Source organism: Aspergillus pseudotamarii (genome assembly GCF_009193445.1).
Source record: "Aspergillus pseudotamarii strain CBS 117625 unplaced genomic scaffold BDV38scaffold_43, whole genome shotgun sequence".
Taxonomy (NCBI): domain Eukaryota; kingdom Fungi; phylum Ascomycota; class Eurotiomycetes; order Eurotiales; family Aspergillaceae; genus Aspergillus; species Aspergillus pseudotamarii.
In genome coordinates, this window is record NW_022475057.1 from 255959 (window position 1) to 268653 (window position 12695).

General features: G+C 48.2%; 4 protein-coding genes across 4 annotated transcripts; 1 reads left to right on the plus strand and 3 right to left on the minus strand.

Annotated features, from left to right (window-relative positions):
• Positions 1-1115: 1115 nt before the first annotated feature.
• BDV38DRAFT_272828 (sugar porter family MFS transporter) lies at positions 1116-3000 on the plus strand (the record flags this gene model as incomplete). The annotated part of the gene is made up of 7 exons (XM_032057562.1): positions 1116-1142; positions 1199-1244; positions 1301-1376; positions 1443-1634; positions 1684-1927; positions 1978-2234; positions 2337-3000. The coding sequence occupies 7 exons, from the start codon at positions 1116-1118 to the stop codon at positions 2998-3000; spliced, it is 1506 nt and encodes a 501-aa protein (XP_031911558.1).
• Positions 3001-3241: 241 nt separating this feature from the next.
• BDV38DRAFT_140161 (PSME3-interacting protein) lies at positions 3242-4548 on the minus strand. The gene is made up of 2 exons (XM_032051410.1): positions 4152-4548; positions 3242-4052 (listed from the first exon to the last, which is right to left on the minus strand). Exons 1-2 carry the CDS (start codon positions 4315-4317, stop codon positions 3484-3486), a joined length of 735 nt encoding a protein of 244 aa, XP_031911559.1. The 5' UTR covers positions 4318-4548; the 3' UTR covers positions 3242-3483.
• A 1-nt stretch (position 4549) lies between these two features.
• On the minus strand, positions 4550-6250 carry BDV38DRAFT_139997 (uncharacterized protein). The gene has a single exon (XM_032051409.1). It carries the CDS (start codon positions 6051-6053, stop codon positions 4845-4847), a length of 1209 nt encoding a protein of 402 aa, XP_031911560.1. The 5' UTR covers positions 6054-6250; the 3' UTR covers positions 4550-4844.
• Positions 6251-7112: 862 nt separating this feature from the next.
• On the minus strand, positions 7113-7590 carry BDV38DRAFT_284931 (uncharacterized protein; the record flags this gene model as incomplete). The annotated part of the gene is made up of 2 exons (XM_032060378.1): positions 7113-7220; positions 7297-7590. The coding sequence occupies 2 exons, from the start codon at positions 7588-7590 to the stop codon at positions 7113-7115; spliced, it is 402 nt and encodes a 133-aa protein (XP_031911561.1).
• Between the last annotated feature and the right edge of the window lie 5105 nt (positions 7591-12695).

Here is a 12695-nt window from a genome sequence, read left to right on the forward strand (position 1 = left end):
AGTGATACGTCGCCATAAAGTTGCCGCCGGGGTAGCGAACAACGGGAATGTCGAGGGTCTTCAGAGCTTCAAGGACATCTTTCCTGAAGCCGTTCTCATCTGACAAGGGATTGCCCGGGTCGTAGATGCCGCCATAGATGCATCGGCCCATGTGCCTGCGATCACGCATGAGCTTAATTCCTTCAACAATCTAGTACTAAAGAGGAAAAATGAATTATTCCAAGCTTACTCTGTGAACCCCGCATAGATGTTGGGATTGATCTTGGAAATGCGCCGGGATGGGTGGATGGCGATACTCGGCGTATCCTGATCGCTAAGTTTCGTAAAGGTAGTCATTATTGCGGCCGTTAAAAGATCATAAATTGAACAGTAAAGTGGTAAATTGAGTTGCCAGACTTATTGATTGGTAGGAAAAAGAGGGAAGATGGTGCTAGACTAAGTACTCTTCCAAGATCCGTGGCGGAAGCAGCTGGACAGCGCCAACTAATTAATGTGGACTGAACACGCATTGTAGCTATCATAATAGAAGGGGAAAATCTCCTGCGGGGTTGTTCCAGACCACGAAGAAAATTGGCATGAATCATGGGTAGAAAGTGTAGGCGATGCTTGGGAACGGCGCCGTCGTCTTGGTTTTGAAGCCGAGGCAACGCCACGAGATCTTCCATCAATCAGGGCTCGCGCTTGCACGAGTATCTCGCGATCCCGAAAGCCACACCACGACGGCCCCCCGCAAACGGTCAAGCGCCAATTGAATCCTTTCTCATGGAGTTGGGATTATGATTCGCTGTGAAGTTCTTGCTGCTATATGGTATGTTCCTTCATTGGTGTGGAATCCGGGAATTATCGACACGCTATGGCGTCTTTACCGTGCTTTTGGGAAAGAGCTCCGGAATCCCACCACGAGACACTATGGACTGCGATCCCATAGCTTGTTGTCATGGGCTCCGGAGTCTTAGTGTTGGATGTGGGCATCCGATCCCCAGAAGTTCTTAAAGAGCTGCGGAACCCCATACCCCAGGGAAATCCCCGCATCTGGTCCACCGGTCTCCCTATTGAGTTTGCTCTCAGGGCATAGTGGGCAGTTAGATTGTTTGAGATTTCATATCGAGATCACCATGCGTCTCTCTCCGGCATGGTACCAAGTGAGTATCGAAGTTAACGAAGGGATAGCTTCTCTATTTGCTGATCGGTTACACAGTTTCTGGTGGGCGTTTTCGCCTCGCTGGGTTCGTTCCTTTATGGATGTGAGTGACAGAGAACCAATGTGCTATTAAGGACTTACTGACTGTTATGACTCTAGACGATTTGGGTGTGATTGCGGAGGTTATTGCCAGCCATTCGTTCGAATCCAAGTTCGCAGCAAATGACACCGAGACGTAAGTCTCACGCAAGACGCGGCAGAGATAATATTGTATTAAATAAGCTCACTGACTGTCTACTAGCGGATTGGTCGTGTCTATGTTCACGGCAGGTGCCTTCTTCGGCTCAGCATTTGCGGGCCCCAGCGGTGATATTATCGGCAGAAGAAAGACCATTTCCCTCGGGTGTGTGATCTTTTGTCTTGGTGGAGGGCTCCAAACTGGAGCACGGACAGTTGCATACTTATACAGTGGAAGATTTCTGGCCGGACTTGGGTAAGCCTCAAAGATACCAAAATGAGGACAAAGACTAATCTCTGCCTAGTGTCGGATTCCTTACCATGATCATCCCGCTATACCAGGCTGAGATCTGCCACCCCGACATTCGAGGTCGAGTGACATCGCTGCAGCAATTCATGCTGGGTGTTGGCTCTCTGTGCGCTGCATGGATCTCATACGGCACGTATATTGGATTTGACCCAACAAACAATGCTCAGTGGCAGGTCCCACTTGGTCTACAAGTGGTTCCCGCCGTATTTTTGGGTCTCTTGATCATGTTCTTCCCAGAGGTGAGTACATCCGGATATTTTCACGGTTATTGTAGCTAATCCTAGAATAGTCGCCGCGTTGGCTCATCGACCATGGCCAACATGAAAAGGGCCTGCAGACGCTTGCGAAGCTTCACGCGCATGGGGATGAGAATGACGCGTGGGTCCGGGCTGAATACAACCAGATCCAGGAGAGTATTACATTTGAGCATGAGAACGAAGCCAAGTCATACTTGGAGTTGTTTAGCTCGCGGTCATCGTTCCGCCGTCTGTTCCTTTGCTGTGCGTTGCAGGCATCAGTGCAGATGACGGGAGTGTCGGCCATCCAGTAAGTGCCAATGGAAGGCCGCTTAACCGGGACATTTCGAAAAATTGAAAGAAACGCCCGGTGTCTTTTTCGATATAAGCTAATAACCTTCACTTTTGCCAGGTACTATTCCGTGACAATCTATGAGCAAATCGGAATCAAGGGAGACGAAACCTTGCGTTACCAGGCAATCAATTCCGTTATTGCCTTGGTAGCTCAGTTCCTTTGTATGATGCTCATTGACCGCTTCGGTAGACGGCGAAGTTTGATCTTTGGAAATTTGGGTAACTGTGTGACTTTCATCATCGCATGCATCCTGCTCGCAAAATTCCCTCCCGAGGTCAACAACACAGGGGCTCACTGGGGCTTCATCATCATGACCTGGTTGTATAACTTCTCTTTCTCTTGCACCTGTGGTCCTCTGTCATGGATCATTCCGGCAGAAGTTTTCGATACGCGAACTCGATCGAAGGGTGTTTCCATCGCTACTATGACATCTTATGCGTTCAACACCATGATTGGCCAAGTGACACCAATTGCGATGGAGAATGTCCGCTACCGGTATTACTTCCTCTTCATCATCTGCAACTTCACCAACGCGATCTTCTTCTGGTTGCTGCTGCCTGAGACGAAGAAGTTACCGCTTGAAGAGATGAACTACTTGTTCTCCAACTCCCCATGGATTGTGTTAGGAACAAAGAAGGAGGATTACCTTCCTCATGACCTTGAGCACAAAGTTCAGGAGCAAGAGGTGAAGCAAGAGGTTTATGCACAACACAAGGAGTGAACCTGTGATGGATGAAGAGAATACAAGGTGTTGATAGCGAAAGACAAAGCTGGACGAAGGATGATTCCCCATAAGAAGGGTAGAGTACAAGCGTTGGGCTGTTGCGTTGATATTTTCAAAATATAATCTCTCATACATGTTGTATACAGTTTGGGATAAGATAATGATGTTGGTTTTCGAAGTTCTCTGGCTCCCATGTATTGTAAATGAATCGAGAATCATCAAATATTCTGCGAGTTAGTCCTCTGGATGCTTTTGAAACAACTGAAACACTATGCCTTCTGATTGTCAATGTCCCACACTCTTTCATCATTTCATCATAGCCTTGGTTGTAGAGTGCCCGTGATAACTGGCAAGACATGTTCAAAGTTCAATGACCCAGTCGATACCGCAACGTGAATCACGTACTGTAAGCATTTAACAGAGGCAGGGCCAAACAATGAATGAGTGCGATACGCGGCCCCTGCGCAATCGAAATTACAATTACTCAGAGTCGGAACTGTAGCCGGCCAAGCCAAGAGATATCGAAGCTGGCTTGGCCACTTGCTTCTTCTCAGTCTCCTTCACATCATCGGTCTGTACGGGGCTAGCGGAAGTCGCTGTGTTCACAGGTGGCTGTGACTTAACTTTAGCAGCATCAGCTGCAGCCGGAACAGACTGCTTCTCATCTTTTCCGGAATCTCGGTCCTTTTGATCCGCCTTCTGCTCAGTCGACACAGTCTCCTCCGCACCTTCAGCGGTAGACTTGCGCTTCTTCCCAGGAAGCAAAAGATCCTTCTTATCCCTCCTCCTCTTACGCGCAGGGATCTTCCAATCCTCCCCCTCAGCGGTGGGAGTAACATCCGCAGTGCCCTCCTCAAGCGCAACCTTCTCCGCCTCCTCCCGGTGTCTCCGGAAAGCTTCAAGCTGCTCAGCAGTCTCCTTCTTCACCGCGGCCTCCTGCGCGCGCGTCGACTCCATAATCGAGTCCAGGAACTCGACCTCATCCTCGTCAAGCGAACGGAACTGATTCTTCAATTTAATCTTCTCCTCAAAGGCTTCCTGTTTGGCCACTTTTTCATCGCAGAGGAACAATCGCCCCTAACATGTCAATCCAAACGAATATCCCTGATCCGCGCAAGCTGGGCCCGCTCAGGATACCGGAGACTCACTTTTGTTCTGCTGTAGCACTTCGTAGAGACTTTTGCCGTCGGCTTGCTTGCCTAGTTCTGCCTTGCGCCGCCGTTCTTCCTCCAGTTCTTGTTGGACGCGGAGCCATTCATCGTCGCGTTCTACCGGCTCTTGGTCTGTTCCGGCTGATACGAATCCGGAGGACATTTTTGGCGATGAGGGGAGGTGTGCGATTGGCTTTCCGTGAGATATGAGGGTGCGCCTTTGTGGTTTTATGGATACCAGTGACGTTCCTAAAGCTCTGTGAGACCGACTAATCAAGTCAATTTGCTGGAGGAAAGCAATGATGAAAAATAATCGCAAAATAGGACAGCATCATGATGTTCTGGATGCGGTACCGGATCTTGACCGGCAGAAATAGGCGGTAAGTACGGTCACTTCTTCGAATTTTCTTCTGGCCTGAGGCATCTACAATATTGCCTGGGGGCAATTTCTATGATTCAAAAGTAAACATGAAACATGCTCGGGAATTTGAGGGTTGGGATGGAAGTTTCATTGCTAAATTAAAATGTACCTGCCATAAGCCATCGCTGACCTAGATCCGAATATGAACGCCGATTCCCAGAATGCATCGTCATCCACGAATGAATCCTCTTGATTAATATTAATCTTTCGCCAGATGGAAGCTCGACTAATGCATATGTATAGATAAAGTCGCACATCGCCACTCAAGCTTATTTAGTTTCAGACTTTGTTTCCTCAGCAAGCTTTTCCGCTTTCTTCAGTTTCTCGGACAAAACTCCTTGGAGGTCGTCAACAGTTTCCTTGAGAAGCTTCTCGGCCTCCGGGCCCTTCTTCTCTGCAGCATTCTGAAGGGACTGCAGCTGGGAAAGGATTTGTGAACCTCCAGGAACCATGTTTGATAGTTTATCTAGATTACCAAATCCACTCTCCTTGGCTTGACCGGCGAGATCCTTGACATACTTTTCCAAGTCTTCAGTATTTCCGGAGGACGAACTCTCCTTGATCATGTCCCAGATCTTCGCATAGTTACCCTTCTTCAAGGCATCTGTATTCTTCTCGACGAACTCCTTGATCTTCGGACTCTTCTCAAGGTAAGGCCGGGCCTCATCCAAACCACGCTTCCAGGCCTCGTCACCGAGCTTCCGAAGCTTCTCCTCCTTCTCCTTAGTCACCTTCTGGATCTTCTCGACGGTATCAAAACTGATACCAGCAGAGACAATATCCTTAACTTGCTTCCAAGTCTTGTCAACCTCCTCCTGAGCCTGAGGACCATAGGCACTACCCATCTCCTTCAGCCGATCAAAGCTGCCCCCAAACTTCTCTTTGAGCTCGGGGTGATTATTCAAAATATCCTCCGCAGAATCCCCAGCCAGATCATACAGCCGCTTAAAGTGCTTCTCCAGCACATCCCGTACCTTGACCGCGGTATCCACATCAAGTTTACCTTTCTTTGAGATATCGCGCAAGTCATTGTACGCATCGCGGACAATCTCATCGAACTCCTTTCCCTGGTTACGTCTGATGGTCTCTAGGTCATCAAACGCCGTATCAACGTAGCTCTTCGCACCGGGAATAAACGACGCATAACTCTTGGCCGTGTCTCTCAACCACCCGAACGCTTCATCCGGCTCGGGAGTCTTCTGGGCGACCTTCTTCTTGGCCTCCTTGAAATACGCTTCTGTTTGGTTTGCAGTCTGAACGATCGTCTTCGCCCCGGAGAATTGGTACCAGAGGTATCCTGCAAAGAAGGTCACGGCGCCACCGGCGATACCGCCGACTACAGCGGGGGAAGCGCCTGATGAGCCTGACTCTGTGGAGGTGGAATAGCGACAGCGTGCATTGCGAAGGGGGGTTCTTGTTTGGCGGTAGAGTTGCTGTCTTGTGCAGCTTGTAGCGAATCTGGAGCTTCGGCTTAACATCTTGGTAAGTTATGATAATAAGGAAGTAGTAGGTGAAAGGGAGTAATTGGAAGAAGGTAAACACAGACTCTATAATGCAATTGACAGTATAATACAGATTTTAATCACCCCCGGAGCAAACGTGAGTATTTATAAGTAAACAAAAAAAAAAGAATTCGTTTGCGTATACAAGTCCAGTCCATTGCGTCATGGTGACGGGCAAGCTGGTCCCTGGTTCTTCAGTGGATGAAGCCAAGCCCAAGGTAAATGTTGGTCCCACTGGATTAGAACCTTTTCGGGTCCGAGTGATGAACTCCCGAAGGAAAATATCGTGAGAGGAATATTTGGTGCGGTTCTAGCCCGGGATTTCGTTCTGAATTGCAATCTGGGGATCCGGTCAGATGACGTCATGTGATGATGATGGTATTCTTGTCGCACGTGGTGAGGAACTCTGTGTGTCATACTATGTGCTTACTAGTGCTTGGATGTGTTTATGTCCTCCTTACATTTTCTGAGCCCTGGTTGGTGATGATGTGTAGATCGTCCGGCCGCGTACCGATCAAGTATCACGTCACTGTTTATCGGGAAGTACAGGGTCAATGTAGCATTTGGTACATACTTCAACATGTGCAAATCTATCTTAGCACACTAGTAGAGTCAGACGGGAGTATGAGCTTCCTCTCGGAGTGACGTTGCAAGGATTATGTCAACAATGTTATTGTTGATTTCGAACATGTACTTACGATACCAGTATGTGGCGATGCTCGAAGAAAAGAACCCGGGGAAAAAGATAAATAAAAAAATAAATCAATGAACATGAGTTCCAGTCTATATCAATAATAAAAGGTGCGAAGCAAGTATATCCAAGAAGCAGACGACCGAGAAACGAACAACCGAACCATATCAACTCCGACTTGAGTCCATGGATGGATCAACCATCTTGTCCCTAACTAATCAAACAGTCGCAACGATGTCTTGAGAGTATCCCGAATTTCACTAACTAGATGACAACCACCGTCAGCTTCAAAGGCTTGTTTGTCTACATTTTCGAGCACGGGAGCTCTATGATTGGTATTGTACTTACTGGAGGTAATATCCACCGTTACTGGGTTGGTAAGTTCTCGCAACCATTTGGCTACTAGGGCCTCTGGCATCCTCTCTGAGCCCTTCATTGCGGCCACTCGAGGGCTACAACATTGCAGGTCAGTTTCATTCTTCATGGCAACGTGGAAAGACTGTGAGATCTATGAAGGTTGACACATACCGGATTGTAGGTTTCCTCGCAAGGGACATAGACGGTTTCGCGAACATTGACGTATTGGTCGTTCATGGGTGCCTTGGTTTTGGCATCACGTCGGACAATGCGGACCATGGAACTGTTAAATTCAGAAGGCTGGATGGCGATGATCTCGCAATTGCGGCCTTGGAGGAAGACACGTCCACCAGCTCTCAGGTCAGACCATTGTGCGGGGATGGCTATTTCCTCCCGGCCGCCGATTGCGAAGGACGTGCCGGCTTGGCTGCTGCCTCCCCGATGAGAATCGAAATGATAAGACATGGTGAGATAGAGTGAGAAAGAGGCACAGAATGGAGAGGAACTTTGTGAGAAAGGAAGTCTAGATGATCGTGTTGTTTGAGTGAATGAATGATGGGATACCGAGAAAAGTGCGAAAGGCACCTCTTCTTATACTGCTCAAGCTAAGGCAGAAATAGTGTATAAGGCCAGTCAAGCAGGGGGATAGTGGGTTTTTGCAATGCAATGCTAGAAGAATTCTTCATTCGTTGCATAATCATCCTAGGGCTATGGTGAGCAACTGGGCAGAATTCATTGGACATCGAATGGGCGAGCCGCCCCGTCAAACCACTACTGATTCGCGGTTCGACTAACCACGCCCATAACCCCAGACTCTAATGCGCTGTGCTCAGGCTGTGCCTGTTACACGTTTACTTTCAAACGTGCCAGCGACGGATGCATTGTCTGATCGACTGTCAATCATGGCTGAGAACACACCAGGTGGACCCCCATCTCGTGGGTGGGTAACACGTGGGCCACAGGCCCTCGCCTTCTGTCGTTATTTTGTATTGCTCTATCCGTGATGTTCAGCATCACCAGTCAGTCTAGAACGAAAGCAAGTAGTGGCCTAAATTCCTAGTGTAGATGGGCGCCAAGACCGCGGAAACAGTCGTAACGATTGGCAGCCCTATCCAGCGCATCGTTGCCATCATTGGCTAGCGCATGACACTTCACCGTAATTTCAGGACACTTCATAAAAAGTCTGCGACTGTTGCCACAATGCTGCGCCTCTACCGCGAATTAATACCCAATATGATCGTTTTCGCTTGTGCGAAGGAGGGACTAGGGGACTTTTGCAATCTCTACAGTGTTCCTCATAATATCCACCCTGACCACGTGGACGAATGTGGACGACGGAGGAAAAGGAACCAAACGGAAAAGGGCGAGGAGCCACCAAGCTGAACGCCTTAGAAAGCGAAAGGGGATAAGAACAGCAGTTCGTCTATCGTGTCAAAGATCCACTCTTCCAAACCATTGCCCAATGCAGTATGCCTTCGCTACCTTGTTCTTCCGCAATGGCAAAATTACTCCTATCCACCCACGTTCGCACTGTTGGATGTAAGCGAGCCCTACCCTGAACCAAGCTTATGAGTCATCGCTCCTTTTCCGCCCGACATTTACGCCGCAACAAGGCGAATTGGAGTGATTGGGCGTAGTGTAAGAAGTCTGGCATGGCGACTGAGAAATATCGGCAAGAGTGGTTTCAACAGAGATACGATTTTGCGGCCTAAAACTGTCTTAGCATGCAAGCTGTCGGCGGCCTCTTCAGGCCATGTTTCTCACCTTCCCTCTCCTGCAGATCGCAAAGTTGCGGAGAAGGGAAGGGAAAGGGGAGACACCAAATTCGCTGCCGCCCCAGTCATGAAGATGCTTCTAGCGCAGGGTGTCTATAAGGAATGGAGGGCAAAAATAGCACTCTGAATGAGATTCAACGAGGAAGAGCGTCAGTATCAACAGTCTGTCAGTAACTGAATAGACCGGTAGTGTATCTCTCAGCTCATCTTATTCTGGCTACAGCAGCTAAGACAATTGCCAACACCTGGAAGACATGCAGTTATGGATGGGTATAATAGGTTGACTACCCTTCGCAAACTCACATTGTACACTGAGGCGCCTGGCCATTGGGCATGCCATTGATTTACTAGCGGTCACTAGTATCAATCCCTTCTGGCATTACCATTTCCACACCCGGGTTATGCTCATTCTCTTCTCCATATCCACCAGGTTTCTTGCCTTCCGCAAAAGCTTCTAGATAAGCCTTATGCTCAGGAAAGCGTAGCAGTAATTCTGGACGCCCCATAATTCGTAAATAGCCCAACCGTGGCAGCTCCTCAAGGCCAAGTAATAGGAGTGGTTCACCCGGTTTCCGGAGTGCACCATGCCTCAGCGCCATATGATCGATTATTTTTGTTATGCATAATAGAGCAACATTAAGTAACGTGTCCGCTATGAGCAGCTCTAGGACATCGACACGGTCTGCATCCATCAAGATCTCAGACATTACCTCCATACTGCCTTGTACACTGCTCTTGTTTATTCTGGGTCGAAGTGTCGGTCAACTATCGAAATGAAGACTTCACCTCCGGATATACTGTCTTCGTTGTGGGCAGATCCCAGCCAGCCAACTGGCAGCTGCTTCGATGTTTCCATATATCGTGGAGAATGTGTCAGGATATAATAGCGGCATTGCTTCCTCGTGGACCACTTTGTAAGTTGCTAAGATGGCGAGAAATAGACTCTAGCTGTATATCTGGTATCGGCCTCGCTCCACTCCGTAATGCCTCTTACGGGTTTGGTAGTCTGTTATGTGTAGGGTCGACAGAGGAAAATAGCAGAGCACAAAGTCATAGGACTACGAGAGGGGCCGGCAAGGATGAGTCGTGCAGTTGGGGAGATGCCAAAGATGACGATAGATTTCAAGCCGTAGTTCGGTAGGTCACTGAAGGAATGGAAATAACATTGTGAGTGAGAGAGTTGACTATTCGTAAGCATGAGAGTGATCCAAATGTTGAGGGTATTTGTGAAGTTGTAAGCGCACATTCAGCTTGCAGGGTCTTTCCACTCCCGGCTTTGTAGCTGCATTTGCTGTGTTGGTTCCATATGTCAATTCACTGAGCAAACCTTAACGACTAAAAGTAGCCGTGTTACAAGAGCAAGGGCAATCAGCTATTGAGGATTAGTTATGACCAGCAGTGAATTTTGTAGACACCAATCTGCTTTACCAAGTTGGGGTATCAAGAGATCGTAAGTAGCCCCAAGTAGGAAGGATCTACGAGCGACAGTACAGAGACAAGCAGAGAAAAGTCAAATGGATATCAATAACAGCATAGATCAACAATTATCGCTGAGAAAAACGCGGCAAGAATCCTCCCACAGGTGGCCGTAACCACTATAAATCCGCATCAAGCATTATATCATCAAGACACACGTATATTCGGATCAACCGTTGACCTCACACCTTTATGGCATCAACCGATCCTATTTGGCCCTAAAGCCCTCCGTTAATCCTCCATTGTCGTTACTCTCAACCGGGTACACAGACGTACATCATCACATCGCATTACATCACCGTGCAAATGCAGCAATCACACTCTTCATCGCCACAGTCACAGCCGAAGCACGGTTTTTGGACGGATTTGATCGGTTTCTTGATGGAGGATCCGGAGCTGGAAGACGGAAGGATGAAGTTCACCGGAGATGAGATAGAAGAGGCGCCCATTTTGACTGATGACTTTTACGGTCGATGCGATGCGGTTTTGTATTAAGAAACAGAGAAGGCTTGAGATTTTTCAAGAATTAGTAAAGAATGCGACAATGAGCAATTCAGGGCAACCATAATAGCGGACAACTCACCTTTTTATATGTGCACTGCGAAACTTGACAAAATGCAAGAGTCGGTCTGAAACCAAGCGACGTCACCGTCAGGCAGCCGAGTTTAAGCCACGCGCTAAAATTCGAACTAAGAGACGAAGAGGTAAGCCAAGACTTCAGGATCCACTTGGAAGACTTCCCCAGAGTGACTTCGTTCTGCCGAGGCGGAAAGTAGCAGGTGCTGTAGCTTTTGATTATGTACAGAATTTGAGCTTGACTTCTCATGTGCTGTGCTCGCAGTTACTACTTAGCAATACGTAAGGCCAAAACAAAGGTGGTCATTGAACTACTGATAAGCCTGGAGTCAGCCCTACGTAAAAGCTTGAATTAATTCGAAGGCTTATCTTTGCTGCCTAGAGCCTAAATAAAACCATTTATTGGACCTACAGTTGCGCTATTTGGACCCTAGCAGCGCTAGCAAAATACTACTCGAGTAATAGTCCCAGCTTTGTGGCACATGCTCTTTGAGCCGGTCGGATGTATGCTACGTGCTTAAGCGTACGCTACAAAGTACGTGTTTCCAGAATATCTCCACGTGATGAGCTTTCATGGATCCGCAGTGGTTTGAATATGGCAAAGACGTGGCGGTGCAAGAGATACCAAATTTGATTCCCGGGCGGTGCAGCGTGTCCTAACGTCCTTCGATCGACAATGGTTTGCAGAATAGACGCATAACTTCTCACGGAGCTCTGCCCTGACTATTGTGCCAGTTGGGCAGCTATGGAACGCTCGACCAGCTTCTTGCCATAGAACATCTACTTTTAAATAGCACGCAGTGTCATTCATTGTGTATAGTAGACATAAACACTGGGCCCAAGTAGATAAGCTTTTGACGCAGCTCAATTGAGTTTCGCTTCACAGGCAATAAGAAGTGTAGCCATAACTCCATTGCCTCTCCGACCAATCGATAGCCTTATACTCTCTAATCAAAGCAGGTGTATTCTGATCCTCTTTCTTCTATGAATGCTGGTCTCCAAAAGGTATGTGCCAAGAAATGGTGTGGGAATGGCAATTTTACACGGAATCCTCGGCCACGGTTCTGGAGTCTTAACCACACCCACGCAACCTGCGTCAGCCCAGCAAACAAGTACGCAAGCCGATGCCTTCACTGTTCACCTGAGGCCAACCACGGCTACCTCAGGCATATAAATCAAGGTCTATTTGGCTAAACATCGACAATAGTCTCTCGCCACAGCGAACCCGATGGCCGACTGGGCATAGGGACTCCAGCTGACCTTTGAAACGCTCAGTGTGGCTCTCTACATGGGACCACCCGTTCGAGTCTCGCCGTCCACACGGGATATCGAGGCCTTTTCAAGAAGTCTTCAATTGAGTGCAATCCTGAAAAAGGAGAGGGGACCTGGTTACCCTCGCGAAGCACGAAGATGACGTTGGCAGTACTGGAGCGAGAGTAGCTGTGGTAGAGCACCCAGGTCACGCTATCGCATCTTCGTTTTGCTATTCTAAAATCCTTCTCGCAGAGAAAGTGAAGCTATACAAGCGTTACGACTCTTACCTGGATTTACTCCGTTCATCAAGGTTGAAGTCAGAGTTTACCCCCAACAGAATCTCCCGTGAATCCCTCCATCGTTCATCACCTTCCTAAAGTAGACGTCCCTCATCTACACTTGGGCAGCTGCATGCTCCCCAGGAAAAAGTGAAGCCATCCACAGCCACACTAAAGGCAATGTTCCCGTTGCCTCCTGCAGTCCAATGCC

Excerpts from the sequence above, each read along its gene's own strand:
- BDV38DRAFT_140161 (XM_032051410.1), bottom strand. The coding sequence starts at position 4,317 with ATGTCCTCCGGATTCGTATCAGCCGGAACAGACCAAGAGCCGGTAGAA. Across the intron at positions 4,053-4,151 it reads AGTGCTACAGCAGAACAAAA|TGGCCAAACAGGAAGCCTTT; the intron begins GTGAGTCTCCGG and ends GCGATGAAAAAG.
- BDV38DRAFT_139997 (XM_032051409.1), bottom strand. The coding sequence starts at position 6,053 with ATGTTAAGCCGAAGCTCCAGATTCGCTACAAGCTGCACAAGACAGCAA.